This window comes from Cygnus atratus, chromosome 1, assembly GCF_013377495.2.
Source record: "Cygnus atratus isolate AKBS03 ecotype Queensland, Australia chromosome 1, CAtr_DNAZoo_HiC_assembly, whole genome shotgun sequence".
Taxonomy (NCBI): Eukaryota; Metazoa; Chordata; class Aves; order Anseriformes; family Anatidae; genus Cygnus; species Cygnus atratus.
In genome coordinates, this window is record NC_066362.1 from 131,750,944 (window position 1) to 131,772,670 (window position 21,727).

General features: G+C 40.9%; 1 protein-coding gene across 10 annotated transcripts in view; it reads right to left on the reverse strand.

Annotated features, from left to right (window-relative positions):
• Positions 1-3,964: 3,964 nt before the first annotated feature.
• TBL1X (transducin beta like 1 X-linked) overlaps positions 3,965-21,727 on the reverse strand; it is a 202,906-nt gene continuing 185,143 nt past the window's right edge. For all 10 annotated transcript variants that reach the window (XM_035542349.2, XM_035542350.1, XM_035542358.2 and 7 more), the window contains 7 exons: positions 20,259-20,319; positions 16,459-16,580; positions 14,912-14,986; positions 12,353-12,480; positions 10,538-10,703; positions 9,429-9,530; positions 3,965-8,311 (listed from right to left, as the gene is read on the reverse strand). In XM_035542349.2, the coding sequence (XP_035398242.1) occupies positions 8,285-8,311; positions 9,429-9,530; positions 10,538-10,703; positions 12,353-12,480; positions 14,912-14,986; positions 16,459-16,580; positions 20,259-20,319 (681 nt within the window). In that variant the 3' untranslated portion in view covers positions 3,965-8,284. The remainder of the gene's footprint in view (positions 8,312-9,428; positions 9,531-10,537; positions 10,704-12,352; positions 12,481-14,911; positions 14,987-16,458; positions 16,581-20,258; positions 20,320-21,727) is intronic.

Consider the following 21,727-nt stretch of genomic DNA (forward strand, 5'->3'; position numbering starts at 1 on the left):
TAGGAAATTTGGTCAGGAAAAGCAAGTCCAAAGGAGAACTCCATCTTAGGAAAGAATCCAGGCAAACTGTTCTTTCCATACAATAATATCTTCCCCAGCCCAAGGCATACAGGGCATAGCAAGGAGAACGGCAGCATTAACAAGTTAGGTCGAATAGGAGAGCAGGAAGCAAGATGTTCTTTCTCTTAAATTAATTTCATTTTGGGAACTGGTCAGCTCATCTTTCCACTGAAGGCCACGCTCAGGAGCAGTGAGCCTCAAGCCTTTTGTGGTTTGGAGAGTGGAAAGGAGTGGTGCAGTGGTGGTATGTAATGAGACGATTTTTTTTTTCTGTTCTGCTAGAGATTCTGCTGTGAGTTCAGTTCCTGTTGGAATAGATTTGGTTCTAGAAATAGATCTGGGTGGTTTATTTTTTGTTGGTTTTGTTGTTGTTTATTTTGTTCTTTAAAGTAAATGTTATGTAAATATGTGCTGTCTCCTGGGGAAGCTGTGGGACAAGTTCTCCACTCGGGGCTGCACATAGGCTGGCTCCTCTCTCCCCACCTGAGCTGCCTTTCTGCTCACTTTACTGGCGCTATGGAAAGAAAAAGCAGGCAGAAAGTTGCTGTTTTGTTTTGATAAGGATGACTTTTATCGATAAGGGGGTCTTCAGTGATGCATGCTGCTAACCTTCACCAGCCTCAAGAGGGCTCGTGGAGCTTCTGCAGAGATGAGAAATGGTGGCTATTCCCATGCCAACTCTTCCATTTTCTTGGAAAAATACAACTGAATCTCTAGAAATTTTGCAAGCACAGAGTCTATTTATTTGTACCAAGACAATTTAAAAAATTTTCTTTATGAGATCTTGGATTTTCTGTGTCACAGGCTGATCTTTCCTGTCTGTGAGGATTTCTGTAGATCTTGCACCAATCTGGAAATGTCTCCGTGCTGAAACAGGCCCAAGTAGGAATGCCATTTGAAAAGCTGGTGGATTAGAAAGGTTTGATAATTAATTGCTTTGATCTGTATTCCCTGACCAAGTCATGAGGCCCGGACCTTTAATGTGGCTATAAAACACAGCGGGTGTCTGTGTGGGTGTGGGCTGACCGAGCCTCGGGCTGTCTGCTTGTGTCCTCCTCCGTGGAGGAAGGCGAGTGGGCGGATGATCAGACACGGCCATGTTACTGGACTGCAACTGCTCAAGCTTCTCCCCAGACCAGCCTGTGGGAAAGAAGCTGACAAGCAGCCGTTGTCCAGGACTTAAAAGAGTGGTAGCATCACTCTGCAAACTTTTTCCATCCGATTTCTGTTATTCTCAGGAGCCTGAGATATCACCACCATAAGGGTAGTAGTAACTGAAGGTGTTCTTTGCAACAACTTGACACGTCTGTCAGTCCCTCCGGCAGGACACCGCAGCTGCAGGGATTGTAGAAAGTCTCAAAAACCCTTCTAAGGGTTCGACCTTTCTGCCTTTACCTCTAAGAAACTGCTGAGAGATTTTCAGCAACTGCAAGTGTGTAGGGATGCAGTTATCTCCTGACCACCATTGACTTTTAGAAGCCCGGAGAAGTAAGCCTGAGTTTTTGAACTGCAGGACATCAGTGGTTCTCAGCTGAAGCCTTTCTTGTTTGTTGTGCATTTCTTACTGGGATGAATCACTCTCATGAAGGACTGGGACGCCAATTTTGTCCCGGTTTGTAATGGAAAGGATTTGGAAAGAGAGGAGCAGAATCTTTCCTCGACCTATTGTGTTGCGATAGATACCAATGGTTCACAAGGTGAAGTCAAGGCTGCTTCTTTGAAGGTAGCAGAAGTTGGACGTTGCAGCAGGAAAAGAGGCTGTAGCTGTTTTCCTGCAGTTATTAGGTTTTGTATTCTTTTGGTTTTGTGAATATATTCAAAAGGAAGTAGGAAAAAAAAACTATCTCTAAGGAAGCAAAGATCTTCCTTCCTGTTGGAAAAAGAGTCAGCAAGGATGATACATTTCTTGCCAAGTGAGTCATTTCTTCACTTGAGAGACTTCAATGCTTTAAAAATTGCTTTCCAGAGCATGAAGCTTAGATATGAATTTGTGTGGGCTTTTAATGGATGACATTGATCTTTCCCTTTACGGGAAATGGTACACAGAAAGATGACAGGGGAATAAGCGGTTTTGAGTGCGATGCTGTGGTATTACACCTTCCCTGAACAGGTTTAACAAATACCCTTTTATTGTGTTGCACCCTGACAAGAGCGAGAAGCAGGTGCTTAGGACTGCTCAGTGCTTCAAGCGTTACTTGCCAAACAGTTTACAGGCTAAGTAAATATTTGTAGGATAAATAAAGGAAAACCAGTTTTAGTTTTAGTTTTACTTTGACAGCAGTGCATTTTCTTGAAACATGCCTGGAAATGATGTGACTAAAAGTGGGACTATAACATAGCATTTATTAAGAAGCAGGTAAAGCTTTTATATATTTTTATGTGTTAAAGCGCTAGACCCACAGTGGTTCACTCTTCTCCGCAGCTCTCATGCTCTTTGAGAAACTGTTACAAAGGCTGCGGGTGGTTTGTGGTCGCAAGAGAGCTGAACTTATTTGCCCTATTGCATTCAACTCAGACAGTTACAGGGAATTAATTGTATATTAATGCTGTACAAATCTCAGGGCATGAACTGAGACAAAAACAGCATTATTTTCTCTTTTTCAAGTATTTGATAATGTGGTAACATGACGACAATGCCTAAAGAAGAGCCTGGAGAAGAGAAGGCTCTGGGGAGACCTTTTAGCAGCCTTCCTGAACCTAAAGGGGGCCTGCAGGAAAGCTGGGGAGGGACTCTTTGTAAGGGAGTGTAGGGATAGGACAAGGGGTAATGGCTTTAAACTAAAACAGGGTAGACTTATATTAGATATAAGGAGGAAATTCTTCACTCAGAGGGTGGTGAGGCACTGGCACAGGTTGCCCAGAGAAGCTGTGGATGCCCCATCCCTGGAGGTGTTCAAGGCCAGGCTGGATGGGGCTTTGGGCAGCCTGGTCTGGTGGGAGGTGTCCCTGCCCATGGCAGGGGGTTGGAACTGGATGGACTTTAAGGCCCCTTCCAACCCAAACCATTCTATGTCTCTTAGGATCATCAGCATACTGTTTTTTCTAACACTTGACTCTTTCCAAATACTGCATATCAATTCTAACTTAAGGCTTTAGGTCCTTAAATACCCAAATATTAGATGATGTGACACATAAGCCCATGTTTGATCTGAGCATTAATTCCCTTTGCAGACTCTTGACAATCTTTAAGCCTTAGCTTAGGCAAATGGTCAGTGCAGTACACGGTCACAAAGCAAAAATTCCACAGGTACTGTGGGTCCAATTTTTGTGGAATAAAACCCAGCTAAAATCACACAACACTCATCAAGAAACCCCACCGTGTCCGTGAGCCACTAGCACTGTGAGCTGCCATCAGACAGAGCTGTCGGAGGGGCCGACTGCAGGAATCCCACTATCCTGGGGCTGGTGCCTGTCGGAGGACAAGGGATCCCTCTTCCCTCTTCTAGACTCCTCTGATTATGGCTGAGCAGAGGAGCTGAAGCCCCACTGCATGAGCTGGAATATTCCAGAGTCCTTCAAAAACCTCCAACTGCCCAAGCAAGGTTGAATTTAAAGCCTTGACAGAGTGAAGAAAAGATTAACAATTTGTTTAGCTCAACCATGAGTCCAATTTATTTTATCTGAAGAAATTTCCTTGTGAGGAAACTTTTTTTTTTTTTCCCCAGTACCTTAATTCAGTCTTACTCAGATTGGTTCCTTACCATCTGCACTGCTCAATGCCTAGTACTGCACTTTTTTTTTTTTTTTTTTTTTGCTCCTTTTAAAACAAGGAACTTCCAAAAATGCATAATTGGGGGAAAATGAAATTGGACAATGACCACATTACAATTTACTCACCCAACCCCAGCTCTTAAACACGGGATGCAAACCAGCCAGGAAAGAATAAGGAACAACACGCACAGAATTCTCTAATATCAAAATATAGCAATTTATTCAAGACACTGAATATGATCTGTTGATTCTCTCCTTAAAACAAATGAGCTACAATACACAAGGTGAATTCGAAGAAAGTGTGGGTGGGGGAGAAACAAAATAAGGGTTGATGTTGTTTCAACAGAACCTGGGAAATGCTGAAATGAGAACCAAGTCTGGCTGCAAGTCTGACACAGACAATAAAAACTGCAGAAGCCAGAATTCAGAATTTCAGTGAGTGGCTGAAAGAACATTTCTGCAATTGACAAAGAACCACATCTTTTAAAAAGGCAAAAGGAGGAAAAAAAGGAGGAAAAATTAAAAAGGGAAAAAGAAAAAAGAAACCCAAAAACAAAGCAGACCCTTACATTTGACAAAGTGCACTTCACTTGGCTCTAAAATTAGCTATTTTTCTCTTTTTTTAACAAATTAAAAGGAAATTTCTAAGATGTAGCATGGGGTTAATGTGTGTATAACCCTGTAAGTCAGGCCCGTTAGTGCCCCATAAGGGACCCAGTGTTTTCTACATAAAAGATCCAGTATCCTTCTAGCCCACAGAGTTGAGTGGTTTTTCAGAAACTTTTTTTTTTTTCACTTCAAGGCCAGTTCCAGGCAGCCAGCAATGACAAAAATCCAGTAAGCCTCTTGATGTTTCACAATCCTGTTTGGTCACTTCGTTGGTTTTTTTTCAGTTTCTCTTCCATTATAAAGAACTATGAACAAAATGATCAAAAAGCACGGGGTGAAAGCACTGCTGAAGCCCACCCGCCTGCTGCTTCACGCCGTTCTGTTCCAGGGGCAGCGTCAGCCTGGGGATGCTGCTGCAGCAATGGAGGAAAGCGAGAGCTCCCTGAGGGCAGCTCTAGGTTTCGATCTCCACCTGAAGCCTGGCGAAACCTTGCTCTCCCCATTGCCCACGTCCTAAAGGAACCAGCCCACTCGGCTGGGATTAGACTTCACGACGTCTTCAGCCTTCCTTAATCTCAATAGCTGCTCTCATTGCGCCTGAAAACTATCTAGTACTACATCTTTGACGATTTCCCTGGTCTTTAGGGTCTCGTGGACGGGATGAGAGGTGAATTTTGTTAGTTTTTCCCATACGCTGCTTTCCTATCTGACGGCCTGTCCAGAGAACTCCCAGGAGGGCAGCCTCCCTCACGCCTAGGCTTTGCAAATCAACTGATTTTGAAACTTGGCTTCTCTTGGCTTCTTACCTCCATGCAGACTGGCAGGGGAAAGACGCTGCCCTCACCAACAGCTTGGAAAAAGGACAAAGAAAAAAGGAAGCACGCACGCTGACGCCCCGTGCGTTACCTGCAGCAGCTGCTCATGGAACAAGACACAACAGGGGCCGTGCACGGAGGCGGCCGTGCGGCACAGCCGAGCTGGGATTGAGCGAGCTGATCTCCTTGAACCCCGAGGCCTGGCCTCTTCAGGCGCTGCACAAGGGAGAGTCCAGCCCCGGGCCCTGTCCATGCCACCTCCCGCTGTCTGCGGGCCGGGAGCTTTTGCGTGTTGCTCTCAGAAACGCCGCTCAGAGGCAGCTTAGGAAGCCAGCCACGGGCGTGCAACGATTCTACTCAAATCATCAACCCAACCGCGCTTTAGACAGCCACATTAAGCCTTTGTATTCAGATTCAAGCCTCTCTCCTAGTAAGTACTCCTTTTTTAAGTAGTGACTTTAAATTAGTAGGTGTGCTGGTTATTAGAAACCAGTGCAAAACTGTGACGTGATCATCCACAGCCATGCTCTTGGAGCAGAAGACTGAAAACAACACATAGACACATTTAACACCAGAAATAACCCTTGGTACCTTTCAGTGTCGATTCTTTGATATAAATTACAAACAAGCCTAACTGTAATTAAGAACTAAAATCCTGTGTGACTGTTTTCCCCACAGGACTAAGTAACCCTGTTAGCTGTTACTTATTTTCATTATTTTCTCCTTTCTGAATGTGTATCTCTACGAAAAGCAGCTGAAGCTGGCAGTAGCAAGTTCCACTGAAAGGACTAAGATACTGTAAAGATATTAAGTGTAAAGAGAGGAAAACACAGGAGAAAAAATGGACATACAACTTCCCTGATGCCGTGATGCTTGGCGGGTCTTGCACCACCAGTTCTGCATTAGGGCTCTGGTTTTGGTTTTGCTCAGATCAAATCACCACTTCAGCAGCTGTGGTCAGATCAAAGGGAAGATTCTGTGTGACAGAAGTGGTGACTGGGTGGGAATGTGCTGTGATTTCAAGGGGGCTCTCTTGTTTCCTTTTCTCCATCCTACAAATCCTAGCCTGCAGGCCAGAGAAGACACCAGTCTGAGGATTTGACTAAATAATGGCCAACACCACCCTGAGGCTGCCTGAGAGTTTCCACCAGCTTCAGTAAACTCTGCCTTTGGCTTTCCTGTGGCTTCTCTGGATCCATCGTCTGCTCTTGGAGTAAAGAAATCTTCGGTAGGCATCACTGCGGATGTCTAGCTCGCAGTAAGGAAATCACGTCCCAGCTGGCAGGCGGTGCTTTGGAAGTCTTTGTTGTCATTCCGATCGTTTCACCCGCTGTAACTTCACAGTGGTTTATATGTTGAGAAATAGGTATTAAATCATGTCCTCGCCTAGTGGAGAGCTCTATGACATCTTCTGAGCACCCCACTGAGGACACGCTCAAAGCTAAGCCTACCTCCACAGGCAGACCCAGAGCTTTCCTCATCGCACGGGGAACACGCAGGGCTGAGGGTGACAGCAGCACGACGTCTGCGATAGCAGGGCTCAGTTTTAGGTGTGCGCTGACCAGAGATGGCCGTGAGCTTGGCAAGAGTCCATTCTTCGACAGCGACAGGCAGTCAGCATGTCTTGGTCCGACTGGTCCCATCAAGTCACCGGTGAAACCCCACGGACTTACTGGAACAGAAACAGCTGCGTGGGTGAACAGTGGAGGACAGCACTGCTCGCCAAACGCATGTTCTGTATGAAACCTGAACCGTCTCTTGAGGAAAGAATATGCACAATTGTTTTCCCCTGGTCACCGAGGATAAACATAAATACGCACTCGAGAAAATGAATGCTATATTTATGGTCTCAAACTTATGGATTCCTTTTAGTAAGTGTACGGCATCAAACAGCCACAAAAGTGGAATGAGACCATATAAACGTCTGGCTGCTGGAAGAGGTCTCTTAGTAAATGACGGCATTTATTGTATCAAATAACGTTTTGTCCCACAGCACTTTCTGAGAGAGAAGAGAAAAAGGATACTGCATCTTTCATGCTCCTTGGACTCTGTGTCATTCTTTTTGCTTGAATTACACAACTGGTCTACATTTGGTGGCCATTTTCGGCTTTTAAAACTGTGTTTAACATAAAAAATATTTTTTTTCCAAAAATACACTGGGTTCTTTCTGTTAAAAGTCATCTTTCTCCTGTAAAAATCTTCCCCAGCACTGCATTCTTATATAAAGCACTTATTACACAATTTGCTGAAAGTGCCCTTGAGACGCTAAGATCTGAAGCATGGAGGATTTTTTTTTCTTTTAAACGGAGAGAAAGAAAGGAAAAGAAAGAGAGGAGAGGAGAAGCAGTCTGTCAAAAATTTTCATTGTCATGTCCACCTGGCTGCATCTACTATGGGCATACAGGGAAAAAAGAAAAAAAGGGCAAGAAGAAAGAGGAGAAAAAAAGGAAGGAGAAGTTGGGAGTGGAAGGGAGAAATAAAAGGAAAACAAAAGTTTCATCCTAAGCCTGGGATCCTCCAGGCTGTAATATTCCAGCTGATAGAAAAAACACTGAACAAAAAAAGTAGTCTAGAAAATAGAAAGTGTTGTGATTACAAAGTTGAGCATTTCATCAGTACAAACTGGTCTTTGAACGTCCTTTGGGAGAGCAACTGTAGTGTCCAAATTGGAAGGAAAAAATACGACACCGCATGGAGGAGGATTTTTTTTCCCTTTTGGTTTATCACAGCATTTTTCTTTTTTTTATTAATTTTTTTTTGGCACAGCTTTTTTTCCCAGCCATCAGAGCAAGTTCTCAGACGCAAACCAAACAGTGCAATGCCTAGCTGGTGGCTTCATGCTTCCAAGGCTGAATGTTCCAGGTGGAAACCATTCCCTCCCCCTCTGAAGTGACTGTGTTTTTACTCCTTGATGAAGGTTACGGACAAAATACTAGACACCTGTGGCCAGGGAGAGTTGGTTTCACAGTACACTCTAACTTTGTTCAAGTTCGTACAGTTCTGGAGCTGTTAAGAATAGTTTTGAAGAGTGCTTCTCCCCACACATTCACTGCTGGTCCATTTGAAATTTCTTCTAAAACATTTCACTTTTACTTCCGCAGATCTAGAACACAAACCTAGAGAGAAAAGACTCAGGATTAAGAACCATTTCTGCAGGTTAGTTGGAATTCCCATTTATATACGGCCCAGTCCACCAGCTGATCAGCCAGCTGTATGCTAAGCTGTCCCAAGCTCCACATCAGCCTGTCTCAGTACCTGTTTACATGCACACAAGCAAGAGAACAAGCCAACATGGGAGACAACAGAAATGAAAAATGTACATTAAACACCTAGCTGGGCTTTCCTTAGATTACAAACAAGCATTCTGGTGGTGCATCCCAGATAGGACCATGGGCTTTATTTAGTTGCCTAAACACTTCAGTTTTTGAAGTATTTCCAAAGTGTATGCACAGGCCTGGCAGGTGTGACCCAGGACCTAAGGCAGGCACGTGCCCATTTGGAGCAGCTGCTGGAAACCAGGCATGGCACCCTTTCAGATGGCACAACTCAAGCAACTGAACCATGTTGTAGGTGTACCCTTCATTAAAAACAGTTGAAAAATATTGCTCTAGAGTTATGCCAGCCAGACATGTAGAAGAATTATTTTGAAAGCTGTATAGTGTGTTATAACATGTGTCCTTCACAGGCTGATCATGCTGTAACTGAAATTTTTATCAAGTAACTAACAGAAGAAATAGTAGGGAATAATCTTCATCTTTACAGCAATACTTCTCCTTTACCACAGGATGAAATCTTTGGACATCATGCCGCAAACTTCCTCCTTCAGGTACTACTCAAGGGTGTATTTCTTCTGTGGGGTAGGACTAGAAAGTCCCAAGACAACTGATAATTTGAAAGTTGCCTGGTGTGACCTTCAGTAAGAACTGACGGATGAGGAAAGTAATGATAGAAACAACACTGTTGCTGTTCTTATCAAATATGCATTTAAATTTATTCCCATCTTCAGCAATATTCACCAATTCCATGAGCACTCTTCATTTCCAATAAAAGTACCACCTCCCAGTATTTGAAGCAGGAGCATTTTTAATATATTCCTACGAACTACTTATTTCTGTATTGAGCTGTCTACACCTTGAGCACTGTCCAGAGAAGGCAATATGGTATGTGCTTTTTTTTGACACTCTCCAAAAGAGCAACCTTCACCCAACATTTACAGTGTGTAAAGCTTCTTACCGATCCATCTGATGCGCTTGCTCCCACTTTGTCTCCTCTAGCATTCCAGCAGACTTCAAAGATGCCTCCGGTGCCTCGGTAGCTATGTACTAGAGTTCCACTCTACAAAGCAAAACAGCGTGCAAATATTGAGCATGGAAGTTCCCCTTTTTCTCTGTAGTGTGGCACTACATCAAAGAAATGACAGTGGTGGCACGTGGGAGCTACTCACATCACCTAACCACCTAACTATAGTCATCTTGGTAAGATGTTCAAGTTAGGAAACAGGTCTTTGATACTGGAGAGAAACAGGCTCCTCCAGAAAGCAATTTACAGTATGACTCTTAAACATCTGCTTTTGTCAACTCTGTAGCAGTAAAGCTGAGAGTGTTAGTTGTGGGAGTTAAGCTGAGGTGTTCTTCTCTGAAGTTTATTGCTTAATTCAGCTGTTAGGCATTGATATCCTAAATTAAGTCTGTGGAGGCATAAGGCAGTTCTGGTATCACTGTTGAGAGAGACTGGGGTTTCCCTAAGTTCTTCATGCAATCTCCATCTCCACGCATAAAACCAACTTAGCAGGAGAACTTCCAGTTTCTAAGCATGTGCAGATCACATACATAGCACTTTCAGGAGAAAACAACTGTGTGCAGGAAAGCAGAGCTCAGTTCTTTTAGCTTGCTCCCAGTGCTTAGGATCTACTACATACATGAGTGGAAATTACTTTCTGGGGTTAGGAAGAAAAAACTCCAACTGCCCCACTCTCCTCCAGAGTATCCCCAGTGCCCGGGCTGTATATCCTTTACCTCACTGCCACAAAGTATAAGCCAGGTGCAGCAGACTCACATCTGTTACTAAATGTAAGAATCACAAATTTCTACATATCAACCCCAATCTTTGCTCCACAAAACTGGTAGCGTGGCGTGATGTAGTTATTTTCTTGTATGCTGTTGCTTTGGCATACAAAGAAGCTTTAGCAAAAATGTTCTGCACAGTCACCTCACTCCACCTGAGTGACTCAGCTGTTGTGCTGCAATTGTTATCGGTCAGTACAGTCAGGCTCACCCAGGCTGGCAGGTCACGCACTGCCGAGGTGCTAAAACAGATGTGCTTCGTATGACTCAAAACAGTACCTGAGTATTCCATATATGGACACATTTGTCAAAGGACCCACTGGCTAGATATTTTCCATCAGGACTAAAAGCTACACTGTAGACAGGCTCTTGATGTTTTGTTAGCGTATGGATGCAGACTCCTCGGTCAACGTCCCACAGCCGAACAGTGGAATCAAATGAAGCACTGCAAGAAGCAATGAACACAAAACATGTTTTAATTTGAGTGTTAATCCATTTGTAGTTAGATGCTGTAAACATTTGAAGAGAATACCATAAGATTTTTTTTGGCTAAGCACAAAATGTTTCAAGCAGAAAAGCAAAACACCGTAGACTTTCTGTTCTTAATGACAAGAACTGTTATTTACAGAACTCAATTCTTACGTGTGAACCCTTTAACTAGGGGTATTTATTGTACAGGGGATCAGATCACGAGCCCAAAGAGGGTCACGCTCCTCTTTTTGAGATTCTATCTGCTATTATTCAGGAAGGTAAAATACATATTGTCATTAATAGGATAAACTGTTCTACAGAAATCTCAGTTCTTAAGGATTTTACTATTTAATAAAATATAATTCCACAATGTTCTAGAACTGTGGTTCTTTTCATTTTGGTTCAGTGCATTTTTTTTCCCAACAATCTATTTAAATCCCAAACTGTGGGCTTAGAGAAAAGACAGGGAAATAACTGGTATTAAAAATGATACTAGAAGAACAACTCCAAGAAATCCAAGTTCTTCCCTGTCTACTCTCAGACTGAGGAGTAAAATAAATAAAATTCCAAAACTTTGGAGTACTGTGTCCAGTTCTGGCCTCCCTGGTACAAAAAACACAGGGATCTCCTGGAAAGAGTCCAGCGGAGGGCCACCAAGATGATACGGGGCCTGGAGCATCTCTCCTGTGAGGAAAGACTGAGAGACCTGGGTCTGTTCAGCCTTGAGAAGGAGAAGACTGAGAGAGGATTTTATCAATGTTTACAAATATCTTAAGTGTGGGAGACAGAGGGATTTGGCCAACCTCTTTTCAGTGGTTTGTGGGGACAGGACAAGGGGCAATGGCCACAAAATGGAGCACAGGAAGTTCCACACCAACATGCGGAAGAACTTCACAGTGAGGGTGACAGAGCACTGGAACAGGCTGCCCAGGGAGGCTGTGGAGTCTCCTTCTCTGGAGATATTCAAGGCCCATCTGGACGCCTACCTGGGCAGCCTGCTCTAAGGAGCCTGCTTTGGCAGGGGTGTTGGACCCAATGATCTCTTGAGGTTCCTTCCAACCCCTTCAATTCTGTGATTCTGTGATACAACACAATTCTTAATTTGTAAACCCATGGTACTACCATCAGTTGGCATTCTACGAGCAAATGTATTTCCTAAACTCAAAGAATTATGAACAGATTTTAAAGTGGAATTTTTATTCAAGCTTTTCTCGATTAGTTAACAAGACCGTAAAAATTGTCAGTATCTGCTCAGGTGATTTGCATGACCCTTGTTAGAACATACTCCAACTGGCTTAGTGGGCTGCCATCTGTCTCATTAAACACAGTCATTCATAACAACCGGATGCTGGATGTGAAGGTATGATGCTAGATTTACAATCTTTTTTATCAAGACAGCTAAAAAATTAAGTATCATATGACTCAATTCTCCTTTTTTTTCATCTTTTTCAAATATGATTTTTCTCCCTTTGTATCCTCCCCTGATTTACAAACATTTTTAATGTTATCAGCAGAAGGCTTCCTAGAATAGCAGACAGGAAGACTGACAGCAAGGCAATGGTGGAGTTACACATCAAAAAGACAATTCTTTTAGGTAAGAAACAGAATAAGATTTATTTTTACCTTGCTAACATGATGTTGGAGTTTGGGTTGCTGGTGCCTGGTCCTGTAGGACTCCATTTGATAGTATAAATCTCTTTGCTGTGAGCCTGAAGGTCATGTACACAGGTATCTTGCTTCATACTCCAAATCTAAGTCAGAGTAATTACGAAGGCGGAAAAATAGCAATGTTAATCTCAGCTGAATTATTTCAGTTCTCTCCATGTTTTTCTTGCCATTTTTTATTTAATATCTTGACACACATGTATACACATAAACATAACCTAATTTGAATTTATTAATACAGCAGTTTGGCACCTGCAATGCAGACATTAGAATAACCCCATTTGGGGCAAGTGCTACACATCTAATAGTACTTATTCAATAGATCAGGAGAACTGAATAGTCACTGTACTGTCCATAGCCTATACTGGTATTTTCATACAGAAGCTGAAGTTATTCTATTTAGAGAAGTTTAACTTGCAGTTTAAGTCACCGATTACAATAGCATTCACCGTAAAGAATGAGAATAAAGCAGTTTATAACTGCTTAGAACCTAGCAATTTTCTCTTATGTCAGTCAACAGCCAGGTCAGATTTTCCTCTTCCTCCTGAACTCCATTTGTTTTCCTGGTGTTTTTAACAGCTTGGATGATGGAACGAGATCAGCTACGTATGCAGTATTACATGGCCAAATACTTGGCAAAATGCTTAAGACAAAGAATATGCCCAATAGAGAAGACAGGTAATTCAGTAAATCTTAGAAAACTGAGGAAACAAGAATAAGCGAATTCACAGCAGGCAAAATAACTCAGAATTGGTCGGGCAGTTTCAGAAAGATACCGAAAAGGTAGGAAAAATCTAACTCACTTGTTATAAATCTGCACTATGAGGGAAATGATGTGCTCTAATGCTGAATTTTCAGCGGCATACCCAAGTCTGCTTTTGGAAACGTTACACAAAGCTTAGGCATATTCTATGGCTAACAGGCAATATGTTCCAAGAAATTGTAGAAAAGTATCAAACACTCTAAAAAAGAGAAAAGAAAGAAGCCAGAGAAGACTAATTTACAGAGGAAAAGGAAGAAGAATTGCCTGAAGACTTGCAGTCTCCATTACTGCAAGGTGACAGAGGCCTTCAGCTAGGCCAGTGACAGCAAACCATTAACTCTGGTGCCAAATTCAGAGGCCAGAAATTTGAACTGGTACCAAGTCACAGTGTTTTTTGAAACACATCCTGTGTGGAAATGGGCACCAAAATATGTGCTACCACTGGGTCAGAATGTTTAAGCAGGATATTATCGGTCACTACAATACTGCTTTGTGGTAGAATAACAGACGAGGTACTCTCTTTACGTCTTCCCTAGCCTTACTTTCTGTAAATTTCCAGTTCCCTGAATAGTCTGCATAGTGTTGACCTAGCTCTTATCTACATTTGCAAGTTTTGCTGCTCTGTTTGGACTCTTACACACAAGCTGCGTGTGTACTAGAAACACCTCTTGCTTTACCTGTGCCAATCAGCAGCAGAAAGAGATATGAGCCTTAATTAACACAACCATGCTATGAGAAATCTGTATTACTAGTACAATTCTATTCGCAGAACTGTATCTTGCCTGGAATGTTTGCTTTACTCAGAGGGAACAGCATAAATCAACAGCAGTGTTGGCCTAGCTCTGAAGTCCATCCGGAGGGCTTTGCTGCTATGATATACAGCAATTTCTATATAGGAATATAGATATTCCTATGTGTATTTCATATGTGTTCCTATATAGGAACACAGCCTTCATTTAATGCAGCTGGGAAGGGAATGAGACCGAGAGGGGTTTGGGCTGAAGAGCTCTAGTGTGAAACGCATTTCGACAAGCCCAGACTCTCCCTGCATTAGCAATACTTTGCTGGCACAGTGCAAAGGCCCAGTTGTGCTGGTAGAGCAGCCTGTGCTATCTCCCAGCCAGATGGATCCCATCTACCTTTGGGCACCTAACAGAGGCACGTAAATCAGCAGTGTAGCTGCCTTAGGCTTCCTATACAGGTAACAGATAAGGATAGGCGTCTTCAGAGAGCACTTCAGATTTTTGCTGGGCTCTGAATATGTATGTCCCTCTGATTAGTCCAAGGCTTTACAAAAACCAAATAATCAGATGGCTCCAATGAAATTACTTTCAGACAAAAAGACTCCAAAGGGAAAAGTGTTTATTTTTATATTTTTTTCAAAGATTAACCAGTAGACTGATTTTTGGTATACGGAGTGAGCTTCTGCTGACAGGCAAGTAGCTGTATATATCTATATATATGTATAGATACGTATGTATATATCTATATCTATGTGTATATTTAAGCTGTGAATATTCTGACAGTGACATATCAGTCACTTGACACTTATCTGGATAGGATGTTTCAGTTTTCCCAGTGACTGCTTCTCTATGTTTAATCTTTCACATTGGCTTTAAGAAATACAGCATAAAGTTAAATTATTGTTCACAAAGAGTTTTTTAAATCATACCGTATATCATTCCAGAAAAGCTAAAAAATAGAAATAACCTTTGCCTTTACTTTTTCAACAGCAGGAATGGAAATTATATTACCTTTAATGTCATATCATCGGAGCAAGATGCTAGTAGCATGCCAGATGGGTCCCACTTGATAGCATTAACCTCGTTCTGAAATAAAGAGCGATTTTATTAAGTGAATATTCAGGTTACCTGCGTTGTACTGGGCACCCAGCAGAGGGCACTCGTGGTTTACGGCTACAGCAAGTTAAAACACAAACTACAGCCCTCGTTGCTCTACCGGTGAACAAAGAAGTGCTGCTTCCATAATACGCTATTTAAACATCATTTAGGAACTGTAACCACTTTGTGTTTGTGGACGATACACACAAACAGTCTTCTCATATGTTTTCTAGTACAAAGTCTTTCATGCTTCTCAAATGCTATGATTTAAATAAACCCTCAAACCAGAGAGATTGATGACATCATTAACCTATTTTTAAACTGAGGTATGTGTTAGGTTAATACTCTGTAGATCTAAGAGATACAAATTTACAATAGAAAATATTGGTGGGGCATAAAGTTTTGTGAAGTTTATTATTCTTAGTATTGCTGCAATACAGCAATAGAGGTCTCTATAAAAAGAGCTGTATGTGTAAATGAAATCCAGCAGGGAATACTGAATATTTTATGACTCTTTCCAGATCAATTTTTCTAGCACTTTGTAATTAAGTAAGCCTAATGTGTCCTCTTGGTAATCAGGAAGTTTTCTGTGCTATTTTTCAGGGTCATACGTACGTAGTAACAGTGGGAAAAAAACATTCCACAAAAAGGGAAAATGATGTTTTTTAAAAAAGCATAAATTGGCTCAGGGTCTCAGTGAAAACAATCCTGGAAGATATGTTAATTTTGCTTGATCCACTTTACTTATTTCAATTATCATTAAAAGGAACTGTACAGATATTTGAAGTCAAATTTTGGTCCATGTGCAAAATGGTGCATTTCATATAATCATAAAAAACAGCATTCTGTTGGTAGGAACATACAACCTGTCACAAAATATCAGTGTATTATCATTTTAACCACAGACAAGCTAAAGGTCTCAAAATGCATGATTTTTCCTCTGTGGGGAGACAGCAAGTTCTGGACGTTAGTATCTAGATTACAGGTCAGTATCTGACAGCAGTTTTCTCACGAATGAAAGAAAAAACAGCCTTTGACAGCCATTGAATACTAAAGAAAATAGGCACAAAATACAGCTTAAATAGATATTAGATGTAATAGATTCTAAAACTGAACGACTGGAGGTAAACTGCTCTCTCGTTATTCATTGTTCTCATTTACTAAAGGAAAATACACCAGTGGAAAACAGAACCTTATTTATTTATGTGCCTTCAGTCTGCAGCTCGTGCTACATATAAATAGTCTCATTGTTTAAGCTGCAGGTTTTGCCTCCTACGATGATTTAGAACAGTTTATCCCTTCTCACAGGCAGTGACTCACTCCTGAAGAATACGTTTTTAGGAAAGCAATGGGATATAACACCTCCAGTGCTAGAATGCACCCTGCAAACACATCAGCTGCCATCATTGTTATATGCAGCTATGACTTAACCGCTAACAGTTTGGACTTCTTAAACTTACTGTGTGTCCTTGAAAGGTTTTAACGGGACGATCACAGCTAAGTCTGCATACGTGAATGCACATGTCAGTGCTGCAGGAGGCAAAAGTAGTGTTGTTCTGCCAGTCTACATCCAGAGCAGGAGCTGTGAAGTACAAACAACAGAAGGAACATTAGGGAACACAGCAAAGAAACAGTCATCCCAAATCATTTTCCTTCTGTCACCCATCTGGATCACAGGGACTAAAAACTAGTTCTTGGCCTGTTACCTGCAACTAGTTACAGGGATGACAGGGAGTGCCTGAAAGGCACCATTTTTTCTCTTGCAGTGGGTAATCTGGTTGATTTGTACACCTATTTGTGAATCTTTTGGGTAAGAGTGGGCAAAACCATCCTGTGCCCACTTCCACCCTCCTTGCTCCCGGCTGCACACCCCTCTTGTGCCATTCATTCCTCTGTAAGCCAGTTCTACAAAGCAGCTGGAAGAAAACTAATTCTGAAAAAAGGGGATGATTTCAGCTGGGGTAGAGATGAATCAGCACATAAAATGGTCCTATGAATTCCAGACACAACACACAGGAGGGAGAAGCAGCACATGGCCATCTTCCTTTATACTGTATTTATGCAATAGTCAGTGCAAACCTGTTGTTCTGTGCAGACACACATGGATCAGTAATAGCTACATTCAGTTTAATTTGGCTGGGAATTGATTTAAAATAGGTACATTGGTCAAGACCATCTGAAATCAGAGGCTGAGTTTCCATAGTGGGTTTGGCATTAATGAAGATTGAACTAATGAAACTTTGTACACGGGTAGCACCTGGACGTGTAACTAGTACCTGTGTGCAACACACACACTTTACAAAAGTGCAAAAAAAACCCACAGACTTTTACAGCACTTCACTGCAGACTGAAAGCACGCACAAGAGCGGGTGGGGACTCCTCACACACAGTTTGCTTGTGCTTTTTTTTTTCACCCCACAAGAAAGAGTTTAGCTGCCCTCCAGAGGATAATATAAGATATGCTGAAATATAGAAACCTTCATTTTCTGCACACTCTGGTGAAAAGCAGACGTGTCAGAATGAGACCACCATTTAGACAGCAAAGTTGAATCTCTTCCTGGCAACAGCATAATGGAAGTTTATCATTAAAACAAAACCAAGAAATGCCTTACTCTAAGATGTTTAGAGAAAAACTTTCATAATACAGAAGTAAAAAGATACCTGTTCTGCCAAGCCTATTACATTTAAATGCTTTTTCCTGTTCTGATTTTCATGAACTGCAAAGTGAGATAGAACCACATCACCTTCTGAATCATCAGATAGATCTTTAAATGAGAACTGAGGGCTGAAATTGTATCAAATACAAATATTTTTTAGAATACTAATGAAAAAGCTCAATAAATCTCTGTGACAGTTAAGGAATTTCTGCATTGTAGAACTACAAAGGAAATTTGTGTGGGGAAGGCAGATTACTTCTGAGATTTCCAATGAACATGAATGAGCATCAGGAAACAGCAAAGGATTTTGTTTCTCCTGCTGCAAGCTTTGTATTACTGTTTCAGAGCAAACAAAAAGTCTGTCTTCATTGAAAGCTGTATGCCTTCAGGGCTAATATCTAGTATGATACATATGAGTTGAAAAGTAATTTTCTGAGAGCCACTGGCAACTAAAGGAATGGATTTTCATTACAGAATAATTTGAATCATATAGTGTTGGCAATTAATACTGATTAATTTATTGGTGTATTTAATCATATGTTTACTGGATAAATAACTACATAAAATGTTGTGGAAAAAAACACCAAATGTAGGTTTTGATGCAAGTAATTGAATTGTCAAAGTGTCTCCAAAAACACAGGATACTGGCCAATTGCTTAAAAACATTTAGAATGTCATCTAGTAGAAGCAAGGGCAAGAAGCCTTTAAGAAACGCAGCTAAAATAAATGCCAATGATTAAAGTGTTACAATAATTATCAGTTAATTTAGGCCTTTTCTCATCAAATTTTGGTGTGATTTAGGATTAGATGCTCAAAAGTGTAGAGAGTTAAATGTCTGCAGGGAGTGATTCAGAGCATTTAGTTGTTTAAAACAGGGTTGTACAAGAACTTCTTATCATATCGCTTAACCAATTTGCTCCTGCATGCATAGACATCCATCCACATCTATCAGCAAATGCAAAATTTGGATTATTTCACTCCATTTTAAGGAAATTAGCTTTGTGAGGTTATAAACAAGGTTTTCAGATGCCAAATACAGTGAGTAATTTTCTGTTAAGTTTGTTCTGGTGAACAGGTGATACAAGCAGATGAAGATGAAGTCTTTGTGTCTTTAAAATTATGTGGGAATGAAGACTCCTGCTGATTTTATAGGGCTTATTTTTGGTCATATGCTTTTTGCCTATCAACAGCTGTCTTAATAACTAACTGCTTTACTTCCCTATGAAAACATATTTGAAGTAATAGAAATAAAAAAAAGCCTCTCCACATCCCCACTTCAGTTGTGTCTCATGGTCCAAAGACAAACAACACACGTAGTAACAATTTTTCTTGAAGTCTATTAATGTAGGTGGACATCGACATATTGCACTGGAAGATGGAGGCATGTTTTCAACTTGCTAAAAGGAGACTGGAGCAACGTGTCCCTGATGCACATCATTGCTAAGACAACCACACTTCAGTGAACATGATTCTGAAGGGGTAACCCAGCTCTGAGTCCGCAATCAGATCAATAGTTAGGAAGTAGTAGGCCTAGGAATTTCATTACCTACATCACTACACAGTGCGAAGTTTGCTGTAGTGGAACAGTTATGATAGATACATCAACGAGAAGACGAGTGACAAAAATGCCCAGTATGGATATGCTGTGTGCACGGACATATGTTTTGTTTTCTGTTGAATAACCGTTTCTATTGCTACTGCGTATTAGTAACATCTGTGAAAATTTGAGAATGAGACCAAGTAGAAACTGAGTTGAAAAATGTGCCAATTAACATCTTAAAATCACAAGATAAATATATATTTTTAAACACCATTAAGCACCTTGTAAGTCTGCTGTATGAAAAATGGATTTGTTACAGCCAATACACAGCGTGTTGAACATTTCTAGCGTCAGAATCTGGAATGTTTTTGGTGGTTTTAGCTCAGTTTGACTATGCCCATCAAAAATATTTAATTGTGACAACTTATCAGGTTTGGATCATGAATTCAGTCATCCTCTTAAAAGTCTGGTCTCAGGTGAATTTAAGATTACATCAATGACTGCCTGTTACTCCAGATTACTCAGTATCTGTGACATCTCCTGTCTTCTTGAAAAGACGATGCACAAGATGCACAAATGACTGTCCAAGTAAGGTTTAGGAACTCAATGTTGGCAGTTGACTTCTGATAATTAGACAAAGTAATACTGAAGAATTTCAAGTCAAAATTAAAAGTTGAGAAATTCCTGAGGACCTTCATGCTTGCAGCGGTGAAGGCAAGCTGCTGGGAGATCCACATTTGCTTCTTTCTGCAGTCATCATTTTAATCTTGATACTATTTAAGCACACAGATAATGGTAAAAACGTTCAGCTGGGCAGGCACAGCTGTCATGTAAGTCCTCTCGTAGAGTTCACTTTGACTTTCAAAACTGATTCTCACAGAAACCCATCCTTCTGAAAAAGGGACAAACCCACAAACCGTGCTACTCAGGATAGCTAAAGCACAAAAATCCTGGTTCAAAATTTGCTTTCCTCTGGCAGATAGGTTCTTACAAAAGGATGAGTTAGACTGGCAAAATTAAAACGTGTATTTCATTTTACTAATTTGAATTCTGCAGGAATTACCTGAATGGAAAGGAAACTGTTGTTTAGCTTCTCCTGTGTGAGCATCCCAGATTATTGTTGTCTGCATCGGGAGGAAGGAGGGAAGAAAAGAGTTAGTCACTGTTCAGCTCAGAGAAAACAAAGAGAGAGAGCACTCACTAAGGAGCAATTGTAAAAGATGGACTGATAAAATTATTGACTGCAGACAGCCTTGTGTGCTGCACAGCTGAATCAACAGAAATAACTTCCAAATATTACAGAATAATTATATAAGTGTAGATACAGAAGTATCACCCCTACACAGGAAGTAATGTAACGGCAAAGAATGGGCATTTTCTCTTTGAATAATGTTAGAGAACAGTACCTCAACATTTTAATAAGCATTTTGTTACAGCTGTCTCAATTATCCTCTTCAAGTAAGACTTTTCCTTTTTAGTAAGATGCAAGTTGAATTCTATTGCAAAACTAAGCGATACTACATTTCTAATAATTAAATCACCAAGCAAAATGTTTAACCGCAAAGTACAAATCACTTCTTGCCACTGTGGTGGGGTGGGACAGACGGAAGTGTAATTTGCCTACTACAGGTTTAAACCATACTTGCAGCATACATAAGCAATTCCCCAACCCAATACTACCTTTTGGGTGAACTGGGAGTACATACTTTCAGAAAATAAATTCAGGGTTCCTCCCCTTGGTGGTAACAGACCATCTTAAGAATCACTGCTGCTATGGGGAACTACTACTGGGAGACAAACATAGCTGGATATGAGCTAGTATTAAAAGGAATAGAACTCCATTTTCACGAGTATGTGAAAATATAGGGATTCATCTATCCTACAAATCAAATGTACAGGTCTGAGCGAATTTCCCTAGACTGCCTCTGTCAAATGCAGGAGAGGAGCACTGTCTGTGTATCTCACTGTAACACAGGCCATACAACTCATCACTTGGAAATGCCATTTTTCTCTCCATATTTTATAAAGGAAGCCAAGGATGACATATGCATCTAATTTTTCAGACATCAAAAGTAAGATAAGATGAACGCTGTGTTTATTTTTCAGTTTCAGTTTTAATGGGGTTCTGCTCATCATCAGCAATCATCTGTCATTTCAATCTCTAATATGCACTCAACTGAAACTACCATGTTTGGCTTGATTTTGAGTTCAGAACCACCATATTTTGCATGTTTGCATAGGAAACCATATATATTTTATTCAAATACAACAGTTTCAATAATTAGATGAGCTAAAAACTGCAGCACCTGTAAGATAACTTCCCTCCTGGAAATAGTTACAGCTGATAAAACTATAAACATAAGTAGTAGAAGCAGTTATTTCTTTAACAGAAACATTTAAGATGTAATTTTACACGGGGCAAATGGAGTTTGTTTTTCAAAAAACTTTTACACTTAAAATGTACACATAGCCTCAAAAATGTAATCAATCACTTCATCCAAGGATTAAGTGATTAATCCAACACCCACTAGA